The sequence below is a fragment of the Carettochelys insculpta genome, chromosome 11 (genome assembly GCF_033958435.1).
Source record: "Carettochelys insculpta isolate YL-2023 chromosome 11, ASM3395843v1, whole genome shotgun sequence".
Taxonomy (NCBI): Eukaryota; Metazoa; Chordata; order Testudines; family Carettochelyidae; genus Carettochelys; species Carettochelys insculpta.
This window is the reverse complement of record NC_134147.1, coordinates 24,727,705-24,751,382: the sequence shown is the minus strand read 5'-3', so window position 1 is coordinate 24,751,382 and position 23,678 is coordinate 24,727,705. Positions and strand designations below refer to the sequence as shown.

The window sequence follows — 23,678 nt, the reverse complement described above, 5'->3', positions numbered from 1 at the left end:
AAAGTTTTTTCTGTACCTTATAACTTGTATCTTCAGTGTAGCTTGCACATGATATCTCTGACAAAAGTTACATGATCAAAGACTAACTACAGGAACTGGCTGTGGTTTTAAATACAGTAGACCCCCGAGTTAAGCGAGGGTTTCATTCCATGCACCCTCACATAACCCGGATTTCACGTAAGTGGGGTCTGGCTTTTTCCCTGGTGGAACATACGTTCTGCAGCCAGGGAAGCACCAGAAAGGTAAATCCTTGGGTGGGGGGACAGTTGGGGAGTGGTAAGCCTGGCGGTGGGTTGGGGCTGTGGGAGGTGGGTGGGGGAGGCTAAGCCTGGGGTGGGTTGGGGCTTCAGGGGGTTGAGGGGTACAGTTGAGCCAGAGTTGTGCACAAGGGTGGTGAGCCAGAACCAGGTTGAACCAGGGCCAGGAAGGTTGAGCAGGAGTCGTGCCTGAGGGGTGGTGAGCTAGAGCCAGAGGCAGGAGTGGGAGGTGAGCAGGAGCTATGCAGGTGTGGTGAGTGGAGCTGAGGGTGGGGCTGAGCCAGGGCTGTTTGGCACTGGGGGATTGAGCCAGGGCGGGCACGAGTTAAGTAGAGCTGGAAATTGTGCATTTCCAGGATTTACTGTAGGAGTCAGGGTCAGCCGCGTAAGAGTGGGGTTGCGTAATTGGGTTTGTGTACTCTGAGATCTTACTCTATATTCGGACAACCATTTCAATGCAGGATATTGAGATAACAGAGACGCAGCAAAATAGTACACCAAAAATTGATGGCTGAAGCTGCTTAAAATGTAAAGTTGGTTGATTCCCACACACAGGCATAGCTAAGAGATATTGTTTAATTCTGTTTCTACTAGTACAATGAGCAAGTGTAGCAACACTTGCAATCTTTCTAGTGATGAGAATTATGCAGGGGATTCTCAGTGCTTGACAATGTTCTCTTTAGAATTAATTAATTTGTTACATAATGAAATAAGCTGCTAGATCCATCTTACTGGGCAAAACCTAGAGGCATAGTTTCACATTCCCATACTCACTACTTAAGAGGCTTTTTTCTTTACTTTTCTAGCTGAGCCAGACTAAAGCTAAACAGCAACCCCTCGTACTAAGGAACCAAGTAGAAATGGTTTCAGCTGATCCCCTTGATCAGACGGGTAAGCTGCTTGGCCAATAAGGGTCACATGTGAAATGCCATGTGTAACTTGCTCCATGTGACCTAGTTGAATGAACCTGTCTTGAACTTCAAATACATGGTTAACAGCAAACTGTAAAGTTCATGGATATCCACATAGAGCAAAGGGTGTTCATGGTATCATCAAGGGCACAAAGTTTGAGCTACTTTATAGATGTAGGGGGAACACTGGTCCAGGCTACTGAATACTTTCGTGTTCTGAAAGAAAGCGAGCATGGGTCTATAATTAAGTTTCTTCTCCTTGAATAGACAAATCTCGAATCTGCAACTTCTACTGGGTCAGATTTCCAGAGACTGTGCTAGCTAGGGCTATGGAACAACTATTTGCATGTTCACTGGTTAAATTATTTGGAAACTCCAGTCCCAAAGAATTGATCTGATTCAAATAGGGCTTGAGAAAAAGATCCCTTCTGAGAAAAGAGTAGCAAATTATGTACATTTAAGTATGTTTGGGACTACTTTAATTTACACCTTCTGTGTCCTTGGTATTTACAATTGCTTAGATACTTGTAGAGTGTATGTATGTATCTCAGTTATTAATTCTTCAGCATTATTTGTACTGCAGAAGTGTCCAGAGTCCCCATTTAGATCTGAATTTGGTTGAAGAGTCCATAATGAACCATGAAATGGCTTTCAGCATATTAACATCTCTGTTATCAGGTTACATCTACACTAGAGAGTTTTATAGACAAAACTCACAGTGCATCTACACACAAAATGCATTTTGTCAACAGAGACTTGACAAAAAAGCTGCATAGATGCTGGGGGGGACCCTTTTTTCAACAGAACAGATCAAAAGATTGATCTGCTTTTATGTGTAGATGCGATCTGTTAACAGAAATTTTGTCAGAACGTCACTTCCGACAGTAACTTCTGTAAGCAGATGCATCTGGTGTAGACATAGCCTTAGACTCCAATAATTTGTACTCTCCCTTGCCTTCCCAGAAAGGGCTAGAAGAAGGTTAAATAAAACGAGAATGAATGCCATTCTTCAAGCAAAGCTTTGCTGCTCCTTGTCCTTTCAGCATGCTGCACATACAAACTCATTTCCTGTTAGTTACACAGAGAATAAAATTTACACTGTTCAGTTTGTTATTTTGATGGTAGAGTTTCAAATCCATCTCCCATTACCAAGAAAAAACTTCTCACATTTAAAGTTGGATGGCAGAGGAAGCTTTCTGCTCTCTCCTGCTGCCATTTTCCTGCAAGGGCTGTGAATGTAGGTAGCCAGCTTAGAATTACTAAGAGTTTTGGGACCCTTTTTCAAAATAGCTTATAATAGCATCCATAAGATTTGGGGTAAAATCAAAACACAGGCAAATGTACATTTCTAATTGGTGATATAAAAGCTTGTGTGGCTCTTAGCTGAACCTCCAACAGTTCTTGGATGTGTACATACCAATATGTGGACACCCTGGTGGTCAGCTGGCTGACTGCATATAGGATAGTAAATAGAACTTGGAAGCCTCTATTATAAGCACTGAAGCTGTGGCCACACTACCCGCTCCTTTTGGAGGGGGCATGCTAATGAGCTATTTTGGCAGATACTAATGAGGTGCTGCCATGAATATGCAGTACCTCCTTAGCATAATGGCGGTCGCACATGCCTCAGAAGTGCCGGTTTCAAAATCGATACCACCCATGTAGCCGGAGGCATTTCAAAAGCCCCTTCTTCCCAAAACCAAATGGGAAGAAGGGGGTTTTGAAATCAAAGGGTGGTTTTGAAAGGCCTCTAGCTACATGGGTGGTGTGCGTTTAGAAACTGGCGCTTTTGAAGTGCACGCGGATGCCATTATGCTAAAGAGGTGTTGCATATTCGTGGCAGCACCATATTAGCATATGCCCAAGTGGCTGATTAGCATTCCACCTCCAAAAGGAGGGGTAGTGTGGCCACGGCCTGACTGTCTGTTGCCGAACCCTAGAGGGAATCTCTGTTAACGATCAATAAGAGTAGGACTTAAATTCAAGTTTCAGGGAACAGGAGAATGTGTCAGAGAGTTGATCCAGTCTTGCATATTCCGAACAGTAGAGGGCAGGAGAAACATACACAGAAGCTAACGTTACAAATTTTTTAAAATATTTTTCATTCTGTTTAGCGAATTGTGTGCACCAATATCACATAAAGAACTGATGTGTTAGCGGTTAGAAGATTGGGTAAATTGTTCTTTTAAGACTATTCTTCCTCATTCCACAGAATCTGGTATTAGCATGTAAACTTTGGCCTTGTGGGCATGTACTTTACACCCTTCAGCCTACAAAGAGACATTGTGCTGTGAGCAAATCTATTTCAGGATCCTTTGGGGATTTCCATGCCCTCAGGATTTCCTTCAGAATCTCAAAACTTTCACTGACATAACCATACAAGTAACACTAAAATACAAAAAACGAGAAATGAAGAGATTGGTCCTGTCCATGCATGCCTCAAAGAAGACAGTTCTGAGACCCAGGCTTATTTAAATTCACATGAGTAGGGAGAATGTGTGTGATTTTTTTATCTTGCTGAAAAAATGTGATTTGTTAGATTTTAATCAAATAGCAATGAGAAACGTTGAGATGGAGAGAGATGATCGTCCAAAGGGGAACACCATAGGCTTTTCGTTAGCCAATGGAGGAAGGCAAGCTCATATGATTAGCATGATGTGGTCTGTTCCTACCCCTCCCCCCTCAAAGAAAGAGCTGCTGTTAAGGGCTTTTTGTCAGCTAATACAAAATTCCTTTTGACATCTGTAATTTTTTTTCATCATAGCAAGTTAAATACCAGTACATTAGTAATATTATAAGATGGAAAATGGCTAATCTTACGTGAGATTTTAATCTTGTTCTGGTACCACAAAGCAGGCTGGCATTAAGCTGAGTAATAAGAAACCACTGCTGCCTGTTGTGGTTCCTTTCTAAAGTCTGCTTTGTGATGTTATATCCTACCATCTATGGCAGGAAATGTTAAATTAGTAATTACATAACTAACCTTCCAATAGAAGATGATTAATCTTTTGGTCAGGTGATTTTATACCCAGTTTAAATTGGATCCAAAACTTTTTGTTGTTGTTGTTAATTGAGAACCCCAGGTATAAAATATTTTAGGGTTGGGGGGTGGGTCAGTATAGCTCAATGTAATACTGAGGAGACCAACCTATCCAAAATATAACTTGTAATTTTCTAACATGATGATTTGATTTGATTTTGGAGCAACATCATGCATGAAACTTCTAAGGACTATCTAAAAATGTATTTATAATCTGTGGAGAGGCAGAATAGTACTGCAAACACATGTTCTTTGTTTTCCTAAGCAGGCTCCTTGTTTTGGCCATGCACCCCAGGGGTCTGGACAGTATTACTACTCAAAGTAGAATTGTTGAGATTGCAAAGCATTGCTTCCAGGGGCTCTAACATGAAATAGGCTCTTTTGTATGTGAACACATTATTTTGGAACAAGTTTTGCTTATTTTGGGGTGTGTTATTCTGGAATAGCTTATTTTGGAATAACTACTCCAGAATAGGTCTGTAGTGCAGACATACCCGTAATGTAGACCAAGCCTTAGAGAGATACGCAAGCATTGTCTCTTCCATAAGATCCTTTTAATGTTCTAAGTTTGGCTGAAAGTAGGGTAAGTAGCACATGTTTTCATCTAGTGGCTGAACAGTACAATTCAGAGAACAACAAGAAGTCTTGTGGCACCTTATAGACTAACAGACTATAGACTAAAACTTGGACCTTATAAAGATCCAACAAACCGGATGTCTCCAAATACTTCAATACACATAATGGGTGGAGAGTTTCCTTTTTTCTTTTCTTAAAATATGGTCACTAATCAGTTGTGCAGTTGACTTTTTAAACAAATGTATGCTTTTCATGAGCAAAAAAGTGAATGTAATAGTATTTTGCATCTTTGACATCTTTCCAGATAGTCTAGTCTTATCAAAGATGTGCAACTTATAGAATATACGTTATTGTTTCATTATGTACTTTAAAACTAATTTCATGTGGAAAATTTTGTTTCTTCATGTTGCACACATTACTATTTCACTATACAGTAAGATGTGAGTATGACTGAGATTTCATATAGCTTTAAAAACAAAAGTCACAGAACAATGTATTCACACTCCATTACGTTAGAGTACATTTTGATGTGCTTCTCATTGGTGAAATATAGTAATCAGCTTTTATAATATGCTACAAAATCCAGCTTTCTGCACAGATTTTTTACTCCAATAATAGTGTTGGAGAGCAGTTCAGCAGCAGTCTTCTGTGACTTTCAGTATTCTTGGTTTGGAAGGGGACATGTGTCCTTGTTTTCACCTAGTATGGATGAATCCTTATTTATGTAAAAGGCATGCTATAACAATAGAAGCATTAGGCATCTGAGGTTTTCTACTTCACACATCATGAGCTGAATTGCTCAGCAATTTAGAAACTGTAAGAGCAGCTGTATACATAGACATCAATTTAACTAAACTGGTTTTCTAAAAACATAGTTATTAAAACAAGTTATTTTGGTGCAATCCTGTGTGTGAGACATTTGTATTTCAGAACAAAAGTGGCCAAAGTAGATTTGTTGATGGTAGAAACTTCCTTCCCCACCACAGGATGTCTTTTATCTAGTTATTTTCATACAGCTTTGTATTTCCTCTCCCAGGTGGTCTATGTAAATCTCTGGTATCGATAATATAAACCTGGTGATGAAAAGAAAATGCCAATCTATGCTTCCTGTAACAATGTCTCATTACTCTAATTCCTGTAATTAAATCATTGCTGTTTATATAATTGGTTACTCTCTCATCTCCTGTGAGATAATTACTGAGAAGAACAATTCTGTCTTAATATATTGAGACAGTTTTGCTTTTAACCTGTCAGTGATATTGACCCACATGGTGTGAAAGAGGGACACTTAGTAGCATCTGCTACATACTTAAAATTACTCAAAACATATATTCAAAATAAAACACAGTTGTTTTCCAAAACAGTCTCTGCCCAAAGGTGAATGTGTAGGGATTTCTGTTTTGTTTTGTTTTTGTGGAAAGAAATTCATCCCTTTGGCAAGAGTACAAGGCTAAACATACTGTTTTAGCCAGCAGTACAGTGCAAACAGCTAAAAAGTCAATACTTATCATAGACAAAAATCTCACTAAGAACTTTTAAAATATTGTAAACTTTTGAGCACAAAGAGAGGAAAATGTCCTTAAGTCTAGAGCTCTTGAAATGCGTATACTGTATGTACATGAATAGCTAGTGTATACATTTTTGGTGTGGAGAGAAGTCATGACAGGAGAGAAATGTACACTCCCCTCTTGCTAATATTTTCAATTGAAGCACAGATGAAAGAGGAGGCAGCAAGGACTTAAAAACAGTCAAACAATTTCTCAGTGAGGGTATAAATTGAAACTATTCCAGACCTGTTTTTATTTAAATAATTATAGAGCCAATAATAAAGAACAAATCTGTAGTGCTATAGATACTATTTAACCACAGATGCATTTTGCTATTCTGGAAAACGTATGATTAAGTCGAAAACACAGTGATTTTAGATAATGTTGCTGTTATGATACTAATCAACTAAACCAAAGACACATAAAATGAAGGGGGATTACTTTCTCTCATTAACTCACATATTTTTCCAAACACTAAAGCACCACGTTTGGCAAAGGGACAGGATGTTGACTGTAATTTTGTCTGTCCTAATTTTTGTTCTGAATTAAAAGTAGAGTTAGCTCACGTCAGAAAATTCAGATCCAGATTTTTAATGCTGCTTATCTTAGGGGTATTCAGATAGTGGATTACTTCCTCAATATGAAAAGAGAATTCTGAATTAATCAATACTATCTCAATCGGAGACCCTAATTTTCACATATTTTCTAAATTTACTTCTGAGTCTGTTTCTCATAGACCTCTAGAACTTCTTGACTACTGATGTTTCTCTTTGGGCTTTAATCAAGAAAAAATGTTAATATGGTCTCAGAACGTAAGCTCCTTGTACTAGACTCATAGAACTGGAAGGGACCTCTAGTAGTCATCAAGTCCAGTCCCCTGCACTCATGACAGGACTAAGCACCAACTAGACCATCTAGTTTAGTTATGTTTAATTAACCTGCTCCTAAAATCTCTAGTAACAGAGAGTAAGCCGTGCTAGTTCTATACACTATCAAAACAAAAAGCAGTCAAGTAGCACTTTAAAGACTAGCAAAATAGTTTATTAGGTGAGCTTTCATGGGACAGACCCACTTCTTCAGACCATAGCCAGACCAGAACAGACTCAATATTTAAGACACAGGGAACCAAAAAACAGTAAGCAAGGAGGACAAATCAGAAAAAGATAATCAAGGTGAGCAAATCAGAGAGTGGAGGGGTGGGGGGGGGAAGGTCAAGAATTAGATTGAGCCAAGTATGTAGACGAGCCCCTATAGTGACTCAGAAAGTTCACATCACGATTTAAACCATGTGTTAATGTTCCAAATTTGAATATAAATGTCAATTCATCCACTTCCCTTTCTACAAAGGAGCAATAATTTCTTTTCAGTTACACACATACCTTGAGTTGTTGACAGAATGCCCCATTCCATTAAAATGTTGACTAACTGGTTTGTGGATCTGGAGTGTTTTGATGTCTGTTTTGTGCCTGTTGACCCTTTGTCTAAGGGAGTTAGAAGTCTGTCCAATATACAAAGCATCTGGGCATTGTTGGCACATGATGGCATATATGATGTTAGTAGAGGAGCATCAGAAAGTGCCCGTGATTCTGAGAGTAAGCTGGTTAGGTCCAGTGATGGTATTTCCAGAGAAGATATGTGGACAAAGCTGGCAGCGGGCTTTGTTGCAGGGAAAGGTTCCAGGACTGGTGTTCCTGGGGTATAGACTGTGGCTGTTAGTAAGGATCCTCATGAGGTTGGGAGGTTGTCTGTAGGAGAGAACAGGCATGTCACCCAGGGCCTTCTGGAGTGTAGCATCCTGATTAAGAATAGGTTGTAGGTCTTTAATAATTCGTTGCAGTGGTCTGAGTTGGGGGATGTAGGTGATGACCAGTGGTGTTCTCTTCTTGGCTTTTTTGGGCCGATCTTGGAGTAGCTGGTTTCTGGGTATGTGTCTGGCCCTGTCGATTTGTTTTTTTACTTCTCCTGGTGGGTAATTCAGGTTTATGAATATTTAGTAAAGTTCTTGTAGTTTTTGGCCTCTGTCAGTTGGATCAGAGCAAATGCGATTATACCTAAGAGCTTGACTGTAAACAATGGATCTAGTCACGTGTGCAGGATGGAAACTAGAAGGGTGTAGATAAGTATAGCAATCAGTAGAAAGGGAAGTGGACGAATTGACATTTATATTCAAATTTGGAACATTAACACATGGTTTAAATCGTGATGTGAACTTTCTGAGTCACTATAGGGGCTCGTCTGCATACTTAACTCAATCTAATTCTTGATCTTCCCCCCCACCCCTCCACTCTCTGATTTGCTCACCTTGATTATCTTTTTCTGATTTGTCCTCCTTGCTTACTGTTTTTGGTTCTCTGTGTCTTAAATATTGAGTCTGATCTGGTCTGGCTATGGTCTGAAGAAGTGGGTCTGTCCCACGAAAGCTCACCTAATAAACTATTTTGCTAGTCTTTAAAGTGCTACTTGACTGCTTTTTGTTTTAAAATCTCTAATGATGGAGATTCCCAAGCTTCCTAAGACAATTTATTCCAGTGCTTAACTATCCTCACAGTCAGGAAGTTTTTCCTAATGTCCAACCTCAACCTTCCATGCTGCAATTTAAACCCATTGCTTCTTGTTCTAGCCTCAGAGATTAAGGAGAATAATTTTTCACCTTCTTCCTTCTGACAGTCTATTAGATATCTAAAACTGGTGGTATGTCCCCTTTCAGTTTTTTTCTCTTCCATACTAAACAACCCCAATTATTTCAATCTTCCTTCAAAGGTCATGTTTTCAATACTTTTAATAATTTTTCTTGCTCTTCTCTGTATTTTTTTTTCAAAAATGTCTGTTTCTTTCCTGAAATGTGAAGCACAGAACTGGGGACAATACTCCAGTTGAGGGTTAATCCATGTGGAACAGAGTGGAAGAATTAGTTCTTGTGTCTTGCTTACCATACTCCCTCTAATGCATCCCAAAATGTTTTTTTTTTGTTTTTTGTAAGTGTTACTCTATTGATTCATATTTAGCTTGCTGTCCACTATGACAATACTCCTTCCTAGGCAATTGTTGCCCATTTTGTATGGCTGCATCAACACTAGCAAGGTCTTTCGGAAAATCAGGCCCTTTTCTGAAAAAACACAAAGAGCATCCACACACAAAATGCACTCTTTTGATCTGAAATCGAAAGAATGCAGCTCTTCTTCTGGAAGCCCTCTTCTGCTCCTGGATCAGGATCAGTGCCTCCTTTTGAAAGCTTTTTTCGATAAAAAGAATGTGTAGATGCTCCACAGGCCCTTTCTTCAAAAAAGAAGTCCTCATGGAGCCAGATTTTTTGATCCCTGGCGTGCTCTTTCGAAAGAGAGGGGGCTGTGTGGACACTCTCTATTGAAAGAGCGGATCAATCTTTCAAGCTGCTTTTTTGTGCATTGATGCGCCCTTTCAGAAGAGATCTTCCAGACGTTTATCTTTCAAAAGATTGCTGTAGTATAGATGTGGCCTATGTGTGTAATGGATTGATTCTTCCTAAGTTGAGTACTTTGCATTTGTCTTTATTGAATTTCATCCTGTTTACCTTATACCAATTCTACAGTTTGTCTAGATCATTTGGAATTTTCATCCGATTCCCCAAAGCACTTGCAGCCCCTCCCAATCTGCTATGATCCACACATACGTTAAAAGTATACTCTCAGTGGCACTATCTAAATCACTGACGAGGCATTGATCAGAACCTGTCCCAGAACTCATTCCAGCAGAACCCCATTTGCTATGCCCTTCCAGCATGACTGAACCATTAATAACTATGGTCTCGGAATGGTTATCCAACTAATAATTGCTCCATATAGGTTGTATTTTGCTAGTTTGTTAATAAGAATGTCATAAAAAACTGTACCAAAAGCTTTAATAAAGTCTAGATATATCACATCTACTGCTTCTCCCCATCCAATTTAGTAGTCTAATGTGTAATAAAAAGAACATATATGTGCAATGCAGACAATCTTGACTTTTCTTCAGTCGTGTTGAATTAATGTCCCTTCCTAGGCATGCTGATAGAATGATCCACACTTGTCTGTTTATACAGCACATACAAGTGCCTGGGCTTGTGATTTGTCTGATACATTCCCTTTCCTTTCCATAGGAATCTGTTGACCCAGTTCTTTATTGTAATGTCAGTGTTACGGATCATACTGAATTGTAACTAATGTAGGAAGTGGACATGATTTCTGTGCATGGTATAAAAAAAACAGTCCTTCCACTGTCATGTTATCCTATCCATGTCAGTATATTTGCTTTTGATGTCGTATCATGTTATCCTGGATTTATATAATATGGCATGATTTAAGATAAGTGGATAACCTAATACACAATATATGATATGATACAATTAGAATTTTTTTATTTTTTTTATTATTCAAGCAATGCACATACACAATATTATAATGTGGTAGGGACACTGATTACTTCTCAAATTACCTAAGGAGCTCAAATTTTGGGTATGGAATGGAGACTAGGGTTGAGACTAGACTACAACTACACTACCCTGAAGATCAATCCACTCAGGGTCAATCTTCCAGGGTTTGACCTCTTGGGTCACAGTTTATCCCTGTACTCCTCATGAGATGCAAGGAGTGAGGAAGTTTGACATGAGAAACTCTCCCTGTATAGACAGCCAAGTAAGCGGAGCAATTGGCATAGCTAGAAATGCATATCTGTGGTCGACTTTCTTAGTCTGGTGTAGACAAAGCCTCATGTTTCGTTGTGTAATGTGCTTGTAGTCGTCTGTGGCAGTGAAAATCAGATGAGGCTTGTTCACACAAATATACTTTAAGAATCAGCAAAGTAGTCATTTTTAAAATTAGAAGGCTATTAATTCATGTGTGGATATTTTTAATGTAATTTTAGGTTCATCAGAAAACCAACACTTGCTGATGGCTTTACTGTTGTTTATTCTTTTAAGGTCAGGTTTCCATTCTTGTTATTTTTGGATGTGGGGAGGCTCAGTTTTTGAAAGCCCAGAATAAACTTTCAAACAGCATTTAGGAGACTTTCAGTGATACTTAGACTCGTAAGTCACATAAGTGCATTTGACAGTTTTGCCCACAGAGTTTTGTGCTACAAAGATGAAGGCCAGTGTTTGACAATATGGCTATGTTAACTATCCATCCCATATTTGGGATGCCAAGAAGGCATCCGTACTTATTTTTAAAAGGGAATAACTCCTCTCCCGTATTTCCCCCCCCCCCGCGCCCCTCTGATGTTTTCCATCAGCAGCTGTGCAGGTGCAGCTGCTTGGTGGGAGTCACTTCCCTGACCCTCGGGGAAGCAGGGGAACGTGGGCGGCTGCTGTATCTCTGCTGCTTCCCCGGGGCTTCTGGGGAGTGCTGGGGGCTGCCACTTTCTTGGGGCTCTGGGGGAGGGCTGGCGGCTGCTGTCTCCTTCCCGACTCCCTGGGGCTTGGTGGAGCTGGGAGGAGCTGCCCCTCCCCCCATATCTCCCTGTCCCATATTTGGGGCAGGGGGACGTGGTCCTTTATTGACATACAGAAAAAAATCCAGAGATGATTCGTGGTAGGATTTAGAATGAATAATCTAAATAATCTTTTGGAATAATAGACTGTTTTATATTCCAAAACAAAACTAAAAAGATAAATACAACTCCAGCATGGAGGAAATCAATTACTTGTTCTCCTTCTACTTATTAACAAAAAAAGGTATCAAAGAAATAACATCCTTGTACAGATTACAAATAATTGACACTGGAAAAATATAGTAATGCATATGTGTATTTATTGAAAACAAGTTGTAAAACGAGTTCAAATCTGACAATCATTTTTAGGAATATAGAAATTGTACATGGCAGTTATATTTTTAAGGGTCTGTGACTATATACTACAACTTTAACCTACAGGCTTCCTATATCTTCCTATTGGATGCAATCTCTTTTGTTCAACTCGGACTGATGAGGGTTTGACTAAAATCACTCTTTAAACATTTGAGCTCAGATTCAAGAAGTGGCTGTATACATTAGAAGGGAAGCTGGTGCCAAAACCAAGAATTTTCCATACCAATGAGGATTTGGCAGGAATAAGGAGGCTGGAATGGAGAATGAATCACATTGAACACATTTTGGCAGTCAATCTGTTGTCTTGAATATGAAGAATGAAGACCATACATACGCCCTTTCTAAAACAATGGCCGCAAGCCTGTATGTAATTGCTTTTAGATAAGTACAGCTAGAAGTTTGTCCTACCTTCTTCAAATTCACTTGCATCCTTCAGCCTTGTTAATTTACTTATGTTTCTTATTTGATTTTCTCATTTAGTTTTAGGTAGAATTCTGCCAGGGCTGGAAATGTCAAGTTCTTGGTTAATCAGTGGCTACATGACCATGAGTAAAATTCTTTTAATGAATTCTTAAGCAAAGGGGCTATCATTTTGTTTTATGTGCTGTTATTGGTTCCTAACCTTTAATGTTAGTCACTAGGTGTATGTGATCCTTTGCCTTAGGTCTGTGTAATTTCAGAGAACATTTATTATAACTTGAGTTTATTTGCTGTTTCCTATTGAATGATTACTTTTGTATGATTTATAAATATATACTATTTCACCCAATATTTATTTTTAAAGGGAACTAATGCTTCTTCTATTCTAGAATTTGAAACACATGGTCTTTTTAAACACAGAAGAGTATTTCCTATCTTTCTGTGGTTTCTTCTTTTTAAAAAGAAGTATGTAACCTCCCTTGGTATTGTATAGACCTCAGCTGCATTCTTTTCCTTTGAAGTGATGGAGCACCCAGCTTTTAGTTATGTTAGAATGTTAATTCTTTTGGAATTTATTGTATTTTAAGGTTTACTGGTTGAGGCCTGGTCTACAAACAGGTTTTGTACTGGTATAATTATGTCATTTGCAGGTACAGATTGTGTTCTTTTTTTTTTCTTTTTGCTTTTCTTACTGATGATGTATGATGAACCACTTTGTATGTATGCAGTTATGCCATATGGTGGGTACAGTTATATCTGTGTAAAGATGCCTTTATACCTGCATAGTTCTTTCTCCATAAACTCTCCTAGTATAAATACCTTCATCAGTGGTGCCAAAAGCCACCACAACCCCCAGGGCAAGGTGAAAGGGTGTGCGCTGCCCCCACTCCGTGAAAGGGTGTGTGCTGCCCCCACTCCCTGAAAGGGGCAGGGCCAAGAGTGGAAGGGTGGTGCAAGAGTAGTCAGCTCTCAGCGCTGCCCAGATCATGGCCCTGGGGCCTCTCCCCATACTCCCTCACAGCCACGTTCAGCCAGAACAGTACTTCTGTGACACTTCAAAGGAGCCTGGAGTTCCAGCCATCACCACTGCCAAAGTAGCAGTGGCCAGAGCTCCAGGCCTGGCGACAAGTGCCTCTTCCCTCTCCCTGGCAGCAGGACTGACCTTCTTACAGGTGTAATTGTGTCCATTCTTGGCGTGTTGTACTGCTTCAACTACAGTGGAATTGTAAAGCAGTACAACATGTAGACCTGGCCTAAAACAAGAATACTTCCACAATTCTTGTTTGCAGAGACTGAAGAAGTAATGAATGCCCAAATATACCAGTCAGTATCTAACCCCTTTGAAGGAAACTAAAAGTATTTGGTAATTTGGTATGTAAAATTTTTGAGTTACACAGAGTATTCTACAGTTCATTTTTAGTACCTTATGTAGCATTGCCATGTGAACAATGTATATTTTGTAATGCTTTATCACTGACTGTTTATTATTTGTCTGTCTTATAAATTTATCAGGTTTGTCTTTATTAATAAGGTGGATTCGTTTTATTCTGTAAAGTAAAATAGACTCAGTGTTGTCTCAGATTTACGCATCTGCTCTTTGACTGTCTAGACCAGAGTTCCTCTGGCATTCCTTTCAGTCTTTGCTGCTGAAAATTTTTTGCAATGGAAAGTAAGTAACAGCAAGAGGTGTTCAATTATGTATGCTATAAAGTAGAGAATGTGTTTTATTTGAGCATTTCCCCCATGTCTTCATTTAGGCTGTGTCTACACGAGCCCCCTCCTTTTGGAAGGGGAATGTTAATGAGGGAGTTCAAAAGATGCTAATGAGGGTATGTCATGAATATGCAGCACCTCATTAGCATAATGGCAGCCATGGTGGTTCGAAAGTGCCCCTTTCAAATCGTGCACCACCCGTGTAGCCAGAGGCCTTTCAAAACAACTCCCCAGTCTTTGAAAGTCCCTTCTTCCCATATGTTTTGTGAAGAAGGGACTTTCGAAGAGTGGAAGGTTGTTTTGAAAGGCCCCTGGCTACACAGGTGGTGCGCGATTCGAAAGTGGCACTTCTAAATTGCCACAGCTGCCATTATGCTAATGAGGCACTGCATATTCATGGAAGCACCTCATTAGCAACTTTTGAATTCCCCATTAACATGCCCCTTCCGAAAGGAGTGGGCTCATGTAGACACAGCCTCAATGTATAGGAGAATCCATGAACTGGTTTTACTTCTAAACTAATAAATGCTAAAATGTAAGTGTCATTTTAAAATAATCCTCTAATTCCTACCCCGTTACACACCCTTAAAACCCCCAAAATCTTGGCTATAATTTTGAGGATGAGGTTGTGAGGATTCACTTTTTAATTCCCTGAAGACATAGCATAATTTCATTTTAATATGATTAGGCAATTCATAGGTATATTTAGACTTAGAAGAGATATATTATGCATGTCAGCAGCTACTTTTAAATTTTAACGTCATATCCCGTAAAAACAGCTGACTTTTGTGATATTCTCTCTCTTTCTCTTTCAACAAAGAGAAAATACCACTGTGGCAAACAATATTACTGGCTCTCACAGGCTTTGTGTTGGCCATAACAGATACGTTGTTTGTGTTAGTAATAGGTGGGAAAAAAACAGTGTACTGAACACCTGTGGTGGGAGGATGTGGAAGACAGGTTGTTTCTACTGTTGCTGTTGGTAATGTTTCTGAAAAACTTATTTCTAGTTAAAGGTCATGCTCTATAGTGCTCCCAAAGTTAGTGACACTTAGGCTACGTCTACACTAGCCCAAATCTTCGAACTAACCATGCAAATGGCCATTTCGAAGATTACTAATGAGGCACTGAAATACAATAGGGTTGCGGCTCTTTGAAATTGCCGATTTTTGCTGCTGCGTGGCTCGTCCAGACGGGGGTCTTTTTCAAAAGGACCCCGGGAACTTCAAAATCCCCTTATTCCTATCTGCTGGAATAAGGACCAGGAAGGGGATAAGATAGGAATAAGGGGATTTCGAAGTTCCCAGGGTCCTTTCGAAAAAGACCTCTGTCTGGATGAGCCACGCGGCAGTGAAAATGGCAATTTTGAAGAGCTGCAGCCGATGGCATGCTAATGAGTTGCTGAATATGCATTTGCATGGCCATTTTGAAGATTTGGTCTAGTGTAGACACAGCCTTACTGTTTAAGTCACTGATATTTAGTTGTGATGTGAATACCATAGCCAGAGGGGTTCTGCAGGGGTCTGTTCAGCATCTTCATCAATGATTTAGATATTGGCATAGAGAGTATGCTTAGTAAATTTGCAGATTATACCAAGTTGGGCGGGGTTGCGATTTCTTTGGAAGGTAGAGTCATAATTCAAAATGACCTGGACAAACTGGAGAAATGGTAAGTAGGTAAATAGGATGATGGTTAATAAGGACAAATGCAAAGTACTCCACTTAGGAAGGCATAATCAGTTTTACACATACAGAATGGGAAGAGACTATCTAGTAAGGAGTATTGCCGAAAGGGATCTAGGGGTCATGGTGGACAATAAGCTAAATATGAGTCAGCGGTGTGATGCTGTCACAAAAAAAAAATGATTCTGGGAGGCATTAACAGGAGTGTTGTGAACAAGACACGAGAAAAAATTCTTCTAATGTACTCTGTGCAGCTGAGGCCTCAGTTGGAGTATTGTGTCCAGTTTTGGACACCACATTTCAAGGGGGATGTGGAGAAATTGGAGAAGGTCCAGAGAAGAGCAACAAGAATGATCAACGGTGTAGAGAACATGAGCTGTGAGGAAAGGCTGAAAGACATGTTTGGTTTAGAAAAGAGAAGACTGAAGGGGACATGATGGTTTACAAGTATCTAAAAGGGTATTACAAGAAGAAAGGGAGAAAATGTGTTGTTCTTAACCTCTGAGGATAGGACAAGAATCAGTGGGCTTAAACTGCAGCAAGGGGGGTTTAGATTAGATATTAGGAAGAACTTCCTGAGTGTAAGGGAGATATTTAAGAGCAGGTTGGATAGACATCTGTCAGGGATGGTTCAGGGGGTACTTGGTCATGCCCTGAGGGCAGGGGACTGGACTCAATGACCTCTTGAGGTCCCTTCCAATTCTAGTGTTCTATGATTCTATGAACTGAGCTTCTAGAAATGGTTGCTGGTGATCCTTGCTCTCAGCTGCTAAAGCACGCATTAAAAGAAGTTAAATATATTACATTTTTCATGTCAGCAATTGTTGTAGTAGAATATTGTTATGGTTGCAAATGGTAGAGAAGGTGGTTCATACATTCATGAATGAGAGGGGAGGAGTCCATGAAACAGCCATTGGCAAAGACATGTCCATGCTATCACCCAGTTAGAGAGTCATGGGGTGATTTTCTGTGGGATTGCTCTTTGAACTTGTAAGCTGCTATCACTTACTATTTTCCACAAAGATGTAATATATACTTTCTAAATAAGCCATTTCCCCCTCCTTCTCGTTTCTGTCCTTTTGTTTGACAGTAGTTTGCATAACCTCTATTTGTACAGCTAGTAAGCATTTCATGAGGCCACCAAAATGTAGAAAAGCATATGCTGACATCAACTCATTTTAAATGAGGGGTTACATTACTCCTTTTTCTCTTGTAATGGAAGAACAGAAGAGATCAGAACTAAGTTAGTAAGATGGAATCGCTTAAAGTACAAGACATTAAAAGTGTCGTCAACTCTTGTTAATCTCATGATAATTGATGTATTTCTGCAACCCCCAAGCTCCATGGTACAAGTGATTATGTGACAATATCAACTTTCAGTTATAAAAAGTTGTTCATGCATGCAAACATACAATTTCATCTTTTATTTCCTTATTTTTAGGCAGGTCTGCAATTTGAGGTGAAAAGGAGGTAGTTGCCCTGGAGCATGACATTTCAAAGGGTCCTGGAGCTCCAGCAGCTGCTGAAGTAGCTTCACGTCCCTTTGAAACACTGCAGCAGCCCTGAGCTGCTGTTCTGCACACAGCTCTGTGTGGGGGAGGAGGGGAGAATGGGTAGAGCTGACCACCCTAAGCCTTGCCGCTTCCATCCGTGGCACTAAATCTTGCAGAGGTGGGGAGCTGGGCCCCATCCTACCTTGTCCCCAGGTCCACACATCCTGTCAGCCATGTTGATTTTATGTAATTTTAACGTAAATTGTCCATACTGTCCATCTGCACAATACACAGTACACAATGTGTAAAGTGTTTCATGTTTTTGTTAGAAGTAAAATATATTTAATACAACAATGTAATGTAAAGCGGCCAAATGATGTTGAAGCGTAAATCCATTTTCAAAGTGAGTAAGGCGTGTTTGAAAATTTTACCAGTACTACAACTGTTAGCGTAATTAATTAAACTATAGCAATGTGGTTTTGTGTGTATTTCGTGGTGTTCATAGTGTTCTAACAGTTTATAACAGGAAAGAATCAAACTGTCTCACCCATCATTAGGGAAGACCTGTAAGTGGAAACTAATAACAGCCTTGTGAAATTGATCACATATTTAGAAATGGAATAAATACGGTACATATGAAAATTACATATGGTCCTAATCAGGCAAACAAATACACTACAAGAATATTTGCTTTTGCTCTGTGCAGTTTGATTCTGGGGAGCAGTAACTGCTTAAAGTGAAAATGTTGGATTGGTCTTGTAAGTTTTGGCTTCTACTTTCCAGAAGCATGACCGTAGAAATAGAACAGAGCATTCCCATTAGGTTGTGACAGCTGAAGCCTTTGTTTGGGTCAGGAGTTCAGTTCTTCTTTGGATCAAATTTCTGAAATGAGTTGTGATGTCTTTGATACCTGCCAAATGTACAGATACTTGTATGCTATTATTTCCCAGGAAGTAGTGCAAAAATTGAAAACAACTTATTTGTTTGAGCTGGGGTCTAAAGTAGTGGTCTGGGCCAATGACAGTAGTTAATAACAATAATAGAGTGCACATGGACTGTTTTATACTCTGAAAAATGATTTTGAGCTTTGTTTATATTGAAACAGTGTGCAAAAGAAATATTCAAGAGCCCTTTGATACTACTAGGCTTGAATTCTTTATACAGATACTTTTATAATATAATATAACCACCTCAAAGTGTTGTCTGACATTACACAAAGGGTGAAACTAACTCCTTATGCAGAGGTCCATTGTTAGTGTTACATACTACATAAGGGTCCACTTAAATACCATTTCAAAGGCTTGTGTGATGGATAGGCCTTGTGCTGGTCCATGGTGAACTGCATGGTAAATTAGCTATAAAAATAAGCTTTGTTCTATTAAAAAATCTTAAATATTTTTCAATATTTACACTTGTAGAAAGCCAGTTTTTATTTAAACTTTACTGTGGATTACATCTGTCTTTAAATGACAGCCCAGTATCTGAACAATAGGTTTCAGTCAAAAAATGCTTACTAACTTCTCATTAAGGTGTTAAAATGACTACTAGATAGGTTATTCTGTTCTTACTGAGCTACCATCCTCCTGCTGCCAGGTTAATATAGGTGTCTGTTGGGTGCCTATATGAAAGTTGAAGATACTCTATCCTTTTATGAACAAATAGCTGCAGCAAGTGTGAGCATGAACTGAATTATTGTATTATCTCTGAATTGTGCTTAAAACTGGTGTTTATATTTTAGAATTAATGAGAGGTGGCAGAGGAAGAATTGGGAGGGTAGGATGAGGAAGCAGATGCTGGTATATAGTATCAGAGGGGTAGCCGTGTTAGTCTGGATCTGTAGCAGCAACGAAGGGTCCTGTGGCACCTTATAGACTAACAGAAAAGTTTAGATCATGAGCTTTCGTGAGTTAACTCACTTCTTCAGATGCTGGACTTCAGCATCTGAAGAAGTGAGTTAACTCACGAAAGCTCATGCTCTAAACTTTTCTGTTAGTCTATAAGGTGACACAGGACCCTTCGTTGCTGGTATATAGTAACTAGAAAAAGCCAGTAAGAAAACAGTGGTATAGACAAGTAAATATGGAATTAATAGTGGCTTGAGCTATTAGTAAGCATAAAGGAAGAACAAATATTACTATTATTAAAGTATTATTTTGTGATATATGTTACATAATTACTTTAAAGTTGCTGCCCATAAAATTTTACTGGTGTCTGAGCTTTTCTTTCTATTTTATTTTACAGAAGAAACGAAAACAGAGTACCCAAGATGAAGATGCAATCAGTATCTGCAGTCTTGATGCAAGAGTGAGTAAATTCTGTAGTAGGTGTTTTTTTGTTTGCTTGCTTGTTTGGTTTGGGTTTTTTTTCTTTTTTGGTCTAGAACTTAAGTGCTGATACCGTTGTTTCCTGAAACAAAGGTACATTGGCCATTTTATCTGGGGCATTTATTCATGGCTTGAAATAACTGCAGTTTTGCATATTCTATAAATTTTAAATTTAAATTTAACATATATCATTGCCAACTAGACTGAAAATGTCCTGTTTCTATAGTGTAATATTTGGAGGATAATAACATTAGTAGTATAGACTGTTGTTAGGAAGTAATGGATCTCCAGCCATTAAATAAATTTCAAGACAAAAACTCAATGTGAAGCCAAAACACTAAACCAGATGTGAATTGATTCCATTGCCTCATTTTATTGCATAGATTTTATTTCAGTTATATCAAACAATATTATGTTAGTACTTTCAAAATTTATAACCTTGATATTAGTGTAGTAGTGAGAACTGAGTGCATTGTTACAGAAGACCTATGTGCGATTGTTCTGTAGAATATTTCTAACATTTGAAGCCGGCTTTTACATAAACAATGCAGTTTTAAAATGTGTACAATTCTCTGTTCAAATAAGTTTTTTTTCTAATTGGCTGATTCTCTTCTGTTCTGCCTATCTCCTCCCTACTGCCCCTCTCCCCCCAGTGTTTCCCATTATTTTCAATGAATGTTGGATCAACCTTGTAGTGAGGGCAAGTATACAAATGCCTATTATTTTTCATGATAATGTTACAGTTCTGACATGAATGGATTCTTACACTTAAGAGATACTGTCACATTAAAATTTACACGTTTCTGAAAATAACATGTAGGATTTCCACAACTGAATTAGAGATTTTTTTTTCTCTTCTCATTGTTTTTGTGTTGTGTGTAATTGTCACTATTTTCTATTGCACTTATTTAGTGAGTTTCTCCTTTTGCTGCAGATCTTTCATACTGTATGGTGAGGAGAAAGCTACTTTAAAAAGTATAAAATTTGGACTGTACCACCCCCTAATATGTCAGAATTTTTCAAGAGCTGGCCTGGTAAATGAAATAGTTTTGCATTCATTCTTTATAAATATGGTTTAGCTTCCAAGTTGTTGATGCTTCTTTACTGATAGTTTTCAGTGCTGGGTGAAAGCTGCATAACTTTTATCAAATTTCTTACTGTCAGAAATGTGCATTTCTTCCTTATGAGTGTCTGAGTAAGAGCTCACTCATAGATTCGCATCCCAATGTATATATATTCTGTTTATTCTGTAGCTCTCACTTTAGTTAGAGCTACAGTTAACCAGAGCATTTTTTCATTGTGCCTCTTTGTTGTTTTCAGCAGAGTGGAACTTCTGAATATATTACATTACTAAAAATAAATTTATCTGAACCACATTTATATTCCTCCTGAAATTCCAAGGCCAAAGAAAATTATTCAAATTATTATTGTAAAATGAGTTATATATGGTTCCATTATATAAATGCAGCATTCAAAATAAGCTATGTTGGTTAAATCAAATGTTATGTAATCAGAATAATTTTTTCTGACACCAAGAGGTTGGTTTCTAAGATAAAATATTGTTTTGTGGCACTGCACACAGAGGTCAGTAAAGAGAAAGGCATGTACGGTCTACTTTTATGCAATAGTATTCGTGAAGGCCTGCATCATGTCACTTCTAGCTTGTAGAATACCTGAGTGAAACAGTGATGTGTCAGTGACATGATCTTAACATTCCAGTGAGGTGTAGGCCACAAGCTTAGGCAGGTTCTGTCACAATTAGGGTCACTCATCATCTTGAGTCTGAAGCTTGACACACCAATCTGTGGCTGTCTCCTCTGTGAAGTGCAGAACCTTCAAACTACTATCAAATCTGGTCAGAGGGCAATCACGAGTGATGTGTGACATTGTCTGTCCTTGGTCACAGCCAAATATGGAATCCTCTCATTGGCCCCAGCTATGAAGGCTGGCTACACGCTGACACTGGCCTCTTAAAAATCAGCTCAGAAGGGCTCATGATAATGAAGGCAAATGAAAGTGTGGTACATGTGATCAGGTCATGCTTGACAAGGTCCTGGCTCGGATGACTTAGTGGGGGTTGATCCTGCTTGAAGCAGGGGACTGGATTAGATGATCTTCTGAGGTCTCTTCCAGCCCCATGATTCTAGGTCTATGAGACTGGTTTCTGTCATCAGCTCCAGACCTTCCTTCATGCCACATTGATCTTAGAGAGAAATCTGTGGCAGTCTAGAAGGCCCACAAAAGGTGTCTTGGTGACAAGTGTGCATTTGTGGAATTGATGAGGTCTGTGTAATAACTAGGGCTGTATGAAATTCACAGTCCATTTTAGTCAATTTCATGATCATAGAATTTTTAAAATGGTAAATTTCATCATATCAGCCATTTAAATTTGAAATTTTGGTATTGTAATTACAGGGGCTCTGACCAAAAAGGAGTAGTGGGGGGCTGCAAAGTTGGTGTGTGTGGTGGGGGGTGGCACTGCTACCCTTACTTCTGTGCTGCTGCTGGCCACGGGACTGGCCTCAGAATTGGGCAGTAGCTGCTGTCCAAGAACCCAACTCTGAAGGTAGAGCTGCCACGAGTAGCCCCATAGGAGTATGGATTGAAGGTACAAACCCTTTTGAAACTCTCTTTTGGATCAGGACCCCCAATTTGAGAAACACTGGTCTCCCCTGTGAAAATCTGTATAGTGGTAGGGTAAAAACAACTACTTGTTTACTTTGTTTGTAATGAAACCAGTATCCCTGAGACACTGCCCCAGATTTTCAAAGTGATAGGCTATGGTTACAGTAGCGAGTTTTGCCAACAAAACCCATGGAACGTCCACACACAAAATGTTTTTTTTCAATAGTTTGTCAACAAAACCCAGCACTTTTGATGGCAGCATTCTGCTTCTCAGCTGTGAGACATAATTCTGTTATTGACAAATTTCAATGACAAAAAAGCTGTGTGGATGCTTTGTGGGAGCCTTTTCTTGACAGACAGGGCATCCAGAACAATCGGTAGTCTGTCTGCTGTGCTAACGGGTGCCTGTTTTGTTGAGAGAGCAGCCAGGCAGTCTGGCTGCTCCGTCAAAAGAACCAAGGACTCTTTTGATTGGCTTTTGTGTGTGGCCGCACTCTGTCAACAGAAGTTTTGTTGGGAAATCTCTTCAGTACCTTCTGTTGATAGAGTGGTGTAGTGTAACCGTAGCCTTATTATTCTGAAGTATTTTTCACTGACACCTGTGAAGTATAAATGTGTCACCAGATGGCTCTGTGTTGGCTTTTTGTCAAGGAAAGTGATTGGATACGAGTTACTTTACTTACAGTCAAGAGTAACTTTCACTTCATGGTATACTATGCTAAAAATGCCCACCATAGAGCTCCAACATCTGAAACACAGTAGATAAGCAGACTGGGGGCATATTTACAAGATTCTGGTTTATAGATCTCACTTTGTCCCTAAATGTTTTCATCTGGTACTGATTTTGGATCTACATATAATGACCATATTCAAAAAGAAAAATCTTCAGACTGATCATTGTATAATGTACTTGTCATCTATGTATGAGAGAATAAATGTGTTTATCAGTGAACATACTTATGATTATCACCTTTTTAGTGTAATTTAAAATTTTTATAGAATTTTGTTATAAAAATGCTATGGATCAAATTCAACAGGGTTGTTTAACTTAGAACACCATTTTCCCATAACTTAAACTCTTCTGCGCTTAGATACACTTGAAACAAATTGTAGCCACGCTAAGGAAGCCTGTGTACACTTTTTAAAATGGAAATTGCAAGTTTTCAACAAATTTAAGTATGGTAAGATTGCCCTTGGCCTGGTCTGCACACATTTAGTAATGCTGTAACTATTTCGGTTCTGGGGACTGACATAAAAAGTTGTTCAGTGTGC

The 23,678-nt window shown here is 39.0% G+C and overlaps 1 protein-coding gene across 5 annotated transcripts in view; it reads left to right on the top strand.

Moving 5' to 3' along the window:
* ARHGEF3 (Rho guanine nucleotide exchange factor 3) overlaps positions 1 to 23,678 on the top strand; it is a 272,374-nt gene that overhangs the window by 111,894 nt on the left and 136,802 nt on the right. For all 5 annotated transcript variants that reach the window (XM_075005462.1, XM_075005459.1, XM_075005463.1 and 2 more), the window contains one exon: positions 19,699 to 19,761. In XM_075005462.1, the coding sequence (XP_074861563.1) occupies positions 19,699 to 19,761 (63 nt within the window). The remainder of the gene's footprint in view (positions 1 to 19,698; positions 19,762 to 23,678) is intronic.